Source organism: Heptranchias perlo, chromosome 3 (assembly GCF_035084215.1).
Source record: "Heptranchias perlo isolate sHepPer1 chromosome 3, sHepPer1.hap1, whole genome shotgun sequence".
Classification (NCBI taxonomy): Eukaryota; Metazoa; Chordata; class Chondrichthyes; order Hexanchiformes; family Hexanchidae; genus Heptranchias; species Heptranchias perlo.
Window position 1 is genome coordinate 17261600 of NC_090327.1, and position 6000 is coordinate 17267599.

The 6000-nt window shown below is 47.4% G+C and overlaps 1 protein-coding gene across 2 annotated transcripts in view; it reads right to left on the reverse strand.

Moving 5' to 3' along the window:
* Positions 1–4691, reverse strand: part of twsg1a (twisted gastrulation BMP signaling modulator 1a) — a 63852-nt gene extending 59161 nt beyond the window's left edge. The window contains exons 1-2 of one of the 2 annotated variants that reach the window (XM_067975050.1): positions 4530–4691; positions 1928–2097 (exon numbers count right to left, since the gene is read on the reverse strand). In XM_067975050.1, the coding sequence (XP_067831151.1) occupies positions 1928–2053 (126 nt within the window). In that variant the 5' untranslated portion in view covers positions 2054–2097; positions 4530–4691. Of the gene's footprint in view, positions 1–1927; positions 2098–4034; positions 4151–4529 lie in introns of those variants that run through there. The other variant, XM_067975058.1, reaches the window with a different exon arrangement.
* Between the last annotated feature and the right edge of the window lie 1309 nt (positions 4692–6000).

Below are 6000 nucleotides of genomic sequence, written 5' to 3' on the forward strand. Positions count from 1 at the left end.
AACCTCTCAAATACTGTTTACTAACACGCTCCAGATATGTTATCCTATGAACCACCGGTATTCGAACAGTTGTGTGTATGTGTGCATTGTAGGGGGGGTTGTCCCTACAAATACTAACTCCAGGGACCTTTCAAAAATATTGACACACTCGCAGCTACCCCACGTTTTTAAACTTACAATATATGTTAGTATACAGCAACAGTGCTAGTAGTTCTTCAGAAGACAAAAAAAACATAACTCGCTCTCTCAGACTTTCTAGGGTCCAGGGACCTCAGTTGGAATAACCTAAACCATACACAATAATCTAGTCCTTATCACATGATCTCACTTCACAGTGCAGTACCAAATATAATCAGAGAATGCTCCTGTGGATCTACAGCTTACATAACACTATCTAAAATTCACTACAGAAAGAGTTAATAGAACTCTCTGCCAGTCCTTCTAACCTAAAGATTTTTTTAAAAAACTTACATTAAATAATAAAATGTGTATCCCCTTTTCTTTAATTCCTATACAGCAGCAAACTTGTGGATAGGAGGGCTACATGGACCTTAATCTACTTGAGCTTCACTCATAGTTTGGGATATTAGACAACCACTCAACTTGCAACACACTTCAAGCAATCTGTTATTCTGCATGTTACTAAACTAGATGGTTTTCTGGGTTCAATCACAGTCCTTTAATGTGAAATCTGGTTTCAAAGCCACTGTCGGAATAGTTCCCTGGGTTCTAAATGAATTGAGTTTGCATATTTACTTCCTAGAGAGCATGATTTCACAACACAAAAATGCCCATAATTCAGCTCCAATTGATACAATGGTAATCCCACACAGAAAACACACAAGGAAAGCTGGAGTGGGAAATAGAAATGTCACTAGAACTTCCACACTAATCAAGTATGTGGTGCTATTCTGAAGCTCAGCCATGATATTGGGCCAGAGTAGAGAGTGAATTTAACCCATACTATACCTGAGCTGGGAGTGGTCAATGTTAACACAAACTGCAAAAACTTTTCCAGTCGACAGCAGAGATTGTAAAATATAAATATCCCCCCCACCCCCACCCCCACCCCATGCGTCTTAGTGCATAAATGCACCACTTACTGTGGTATTGAACTATACAGATCATCATTTTATCTCTGGTCCTGTACTAAAATAGCTAAATCGCATCCAGGATGGTGTTAGGGATGCTGCAATTGTCCTCAGCAGCTCCTGGAATATAGTGAAGGGGGGGGGGGGGGAGCGAAATAATATAGCCAGGGCTCCTTCTCCTTTTTGCTATCCGTTACCCCACTGCAAAGCCTGTATTTTGGCTATCAGGTAAGAACATGATGGGGAATCACAGTTGAACCCACAGTTGACCACTATCTAGGCTCACATGTGGATGAAGCCTACTTGGGCCAGGTACCACAGGACGGATGGAAGGACGGAAGAAAAGAAGACCTGCATTTATATGGCACCTTTCACAACCTCAAGACGTCCCAAAGCACTTCACGGCCAATTAAGTATTTCTGAAGTGTAGTCACTGTAATAATGTAGGAAAATGGCTGCCAATTTGGGCACAAGGTCCCACAAACGGCAATGTGATAATGACCAGATAATCTGTTTTAGTGATGTTGATTGGGGGATAAATGTTGGCCGGCACAGGGGAGAACGCCCCTGCTGTTCTTTGAATAGTGCCATGGGATCTTTTACACGCACCTGAGGGGGCAGACAGGGCCTCAGTTTAACATCTCATCCGAAAGACGGCATCTCCGACAGTGCAGCACTCCCTCAGTACTGCAGTGGAGTGTCAGTCTGGGTAATATAAACCGAGAGTCTAGAACACAAGCCATTTGGGATTTAATTTTATGAAGTGACTACAACTAATTGTGTAGTCCATCATCCTGCTGTGCTTCACTTTCACATTGATTTAATAACTAACCTACCTGGATGAGGCACTTGCTAACATCACTAGCACACAGAGCCTTGTTGCACGCACTGGCACTGGTGACCCAACACGCAAAAAGAACTGCAGCAACTACGAGTACAGCAACATATCCGGACTTCTTCATCTTTCCCAGATGAGACTATCAATGCCTGGGACTGCCAAGCTGCACTGGAGAGGGTGGAAGGAAAGAGTAATTTTTAAAAAACGGACAAACAATTCAGATATATCATGGTTTGTTCTAGTTACAATTACAGACAAAGTTAGCCATTTTAGTTCCCATTTAGTATTTTTCTCTATCAGTATGTTCAAATGTACAGAAGTGAAATAAATTTTGCATTACATTAGATTTCCCACATTTTAAACTCAATGTGCTCCCATTTAATACACATCTGAATTACTTTATTTCCCTCCCCCAGGGATGCCATTTTAAATGTAAACAAGGATTAGCAGACTGCAGCTGTGCATTCCGACCCACCTGCAATCTGACCCCATTTCCCAGGCATGTGGTACAAGATATATGATACACAATTAATTGACCAGCACTGTAGTCAGAGACAGAGCCGGGTCCCATTGGACAGAATCCATTCTGTTTAGTTGGAAATTTAAACAAAATTAAAAACGTAAAACAAAAATTGTGAATTTTTTTAAAATTCAAAACTGGTAGGATTCAACAAATTATCTGACGGCCCTCAAAGATTAAATGGTTACATACAGTAATGTTCTGAGCAAAAGACCACGGGATCCATCCAAATCTGCCATCAGGTCCTTTCCAGTGACTAACATCAATAGTCTTGTACCTCCTTTCCTTATAGGAATGCCATCCTTTCTTAAACCTACTGTTCCACAATTCTATTAGCATCTTACTAAAAAAAAGCCTAAAGGCTGCTGTTTTCTAGGGTAGGGTAGACGGGGCAGGGCAGGGCCGGGTAGGGTAGGGTAGGGTAGACGGGGCAGGGCAGGGCCGGGTAGGGTAGGGTAGACGGGGCAGGGCAGGGCCGGGTAGGGTAGACGGGGCAGGGCAGGGCCGGGTAGGGTAGACGGGGCAGGGCAGGGCCGGGTAGGGTAGACGGGGCAGGGCAGGGCCGGGTAGGGTAGACGGGGCAGGGCAGGGCAGGGCCGGGTAGGGTAGGGTAGGGTAGACGGGGCAGGGCAGGGTAGGGCCGGGTAGGGTAGGGTAGACGGGGCAGGGTATCATTCACTGCCTTAAATCACTCCCTCTGCAGCAGTAAATCGCACGGAGTGAGGGGACATCTTTAAACACTTTTTTTGTTGCTGTTGTTATTTCTTTCCAACCTTCAGGAGGACTTGGCAACAATACTGAATATTTCGGAATTAATATCAAATCGGCATCTCGCCAAATTCACGTTTCTGTGTAATTGTAATTTTCGAGATGCCAAAGTACCAGAACCCCCTGACACCAGGATGTATGAAGCCGGGTGGGGGTGGGGGGGACCAATCTCCGGGGGGTGGGGGGGGGACCAATCTACGGGGGGGGGGGGGGACCAATCTCCGGGGGGGTGGGGGCGACCAATCTCCGGGGGGGGGGTTGGGGGGGGGATCCAATCTCCGGGGGGGGGGGGGGGGGGGGGGGGAGACCAATCTCTGGGGGGGGCACCAATCTCTGGGGGGGTGGGGTGGCGAGGACCAATCTCGGGGGGTGGGGGGGACCAATCTCTGGGGGGGTGGGGGGGACCAATCTCTGGGGGGGTGGGTGGGGGAGGTCCAATCTCTGGGGGGGGGTCCAATCTCTGGGGGGGTGGGGTGGCGAGGACCAATCTCGGGGGGTGGGGGGGACCAATCTCTGGGGGGGTGGGGGGGACCAATCTCTGGGGGGGTGGGTGGGGGAGGTCCAATCTCTGGGGGGGGTCCAATCTCTGGGGGGGTGGGGTGGCGAGGACCAATCTCGGGGGGTGGGGGGGACCAATCTCTGGGGGGGTGGGTGGGGGAGGTCCAATCTCTGGGGGGGGTCCAATCTCTGGGGGGGTGGGGTGGGGTGGCGAGGACCAATCTCTGGGGGGGTGGGGTCCCGTTTCCATCACTCGCTTTTTTCAAAAAGTAAAAGGTGATTTGTATCAAAACCAATGTGGCGAAATGAGTTCACTTACCAGAGGCTTGTGTTCTGGAACAAATAAAAAGAAGCCAACCTAGAAATGTGGAGTCGAACAAACAGCACAGAGGCAGATCAACCCAATTGTCATTATTAAAAATAATAAAAATATATCCAGAAACGGGGGGCGGGGGGGGGGAAACGCTAATTAATATTTTTTTTTAAAGGGAGGAGGTTCCCGGGCGCTCCCCGAGCAAGCGCTTCATAAATGGGGAGACCAAAACTCCACAAGTTCGTTCACTCCCGCAAACAAACAAAAACTTCCAACTCCAACCGTGCAGAGTGGAGCCGCCAGACATGATCGAGGGAGCCGCCTCTCCCCCCCCCGCCCCCGCCCCCACTTGAACGGTGCTCAAACCCCCCCTCCCCCCTCCCCCCCCACCCCACCAAAACACACACCACAAAACCCTGAAACCCCCGGCACTCGGAGACTCCCGGACCGCGCAAACTCTTCCTTGAACTTTTCCCCCCTCTCTCTCCGCCATAAACTTACCCTCCTGCAGTTCGGCGGCGCCCGGTCTCCTTTCCCCGAGATGTTTGGAGCAACCAAAAAAAAAAAATCACAAAGCTTTCCAGTCTGTGAAGCGCTGAGGTTTGCAGAGTGTGAGCCGTGTGTGTGCACAGCTCACCTCGCCGATCCAAGAGGGGGAGGGAACCGACTCCTCGCATTGAAAACACGCCTCGCTTTCCCCCCTCCCACAACACAACCTGGGGGGACACAATGGAAGGAGAGAACTTCGGCAGCAATAGCTCAAGTGCTCCTATTTATTTATTGCCTTTTTTTTTTATTATGATTATCTCCTGTATTTTCGAATATTGCAAAGAATGCACAGCAAAAAAAAAACAGGCCATTCGGCCCAACAGGTCCATGCGGGTCTTTATGCTCCACCAGAGCCTCCTCCCACCCTTCTTCATCTAACCCTGTCAACATATCAATTTCGAAATTGTACTTCCGATTCCTGAGCCCAAATCGTTTATGTATATGGTCAACAGCAGTGGTCCTAGCACCGATCCTTATGGAACACCACTTCCCTCCTTTTGTCAGTTTGAGTAACTACCCTTAACCCCTACTCTGTGTTTTCTGTTTTGTAGCCAGCTTGCTATCCATTCTGCTACTTGTCCTCTGACTCCATACGCTCTGACCTTAGTCATGAGTCTACCATGCGGTACCTTATCGAAGGCCTTTTGAAAATCCAAATACATTACATCTACTGCATCGCTCTTGTCTACACTTTCCGTTACTTCTTCAAAGAATTCAATAAGATTGGTCAAACATGACATTCCCTTTTGAAATCCATGCTGACTATTCTTTATTAAATTTTAGGTTTCTAGATATTTCTCTATTACATCATTGAGTATGGAGTCCATTATTTTTCATACTACTGACGTTAAGCTAATTGGTCAATAGTTCCCTGGACTTGTTCGAACTCCCTTTTTAAATATAGGAATCACATTAGCAACATAAGGGATTTGTTTTCTTCTGTCGTCCGGGTGTGGAAATCACAGCGATGGAAGCATCACATTTTCTAGCAACCACCACAAACCAAAGAGGTTATCAACTATATCAAAAGTCAACAAGTTACAAGTTGAACTAGCTGCGCCTCTAGCCAAGCTGTTCCAGTACAGCGACAACACTGGCATCTACCCAACAATGTGGAAAATTGCCCAGGTATGTCCTGTCCACAAAAAGCAGGACAAATCCAATCCGGCCAATTACCGCCCCATCAGTCTACTCTCAATCATCAGCAAAGTGATGGAAGGTGTCGTCGACAGTGCTATCAAGCGGCACTTACTCACCAATAACCTGCTCACCGATGCTCAGTTTGGGTTCCGTCAGGACCACTTGGCTCCAGACCTCATTACAGCCTTGGTCTAAACATGGACTAAAGTAACTAAAGGATTGATTAAGAAAGGGAAGTTAGATTATGAAAAGAAATTAGCAAAAAATATAAAAACAGATAGCA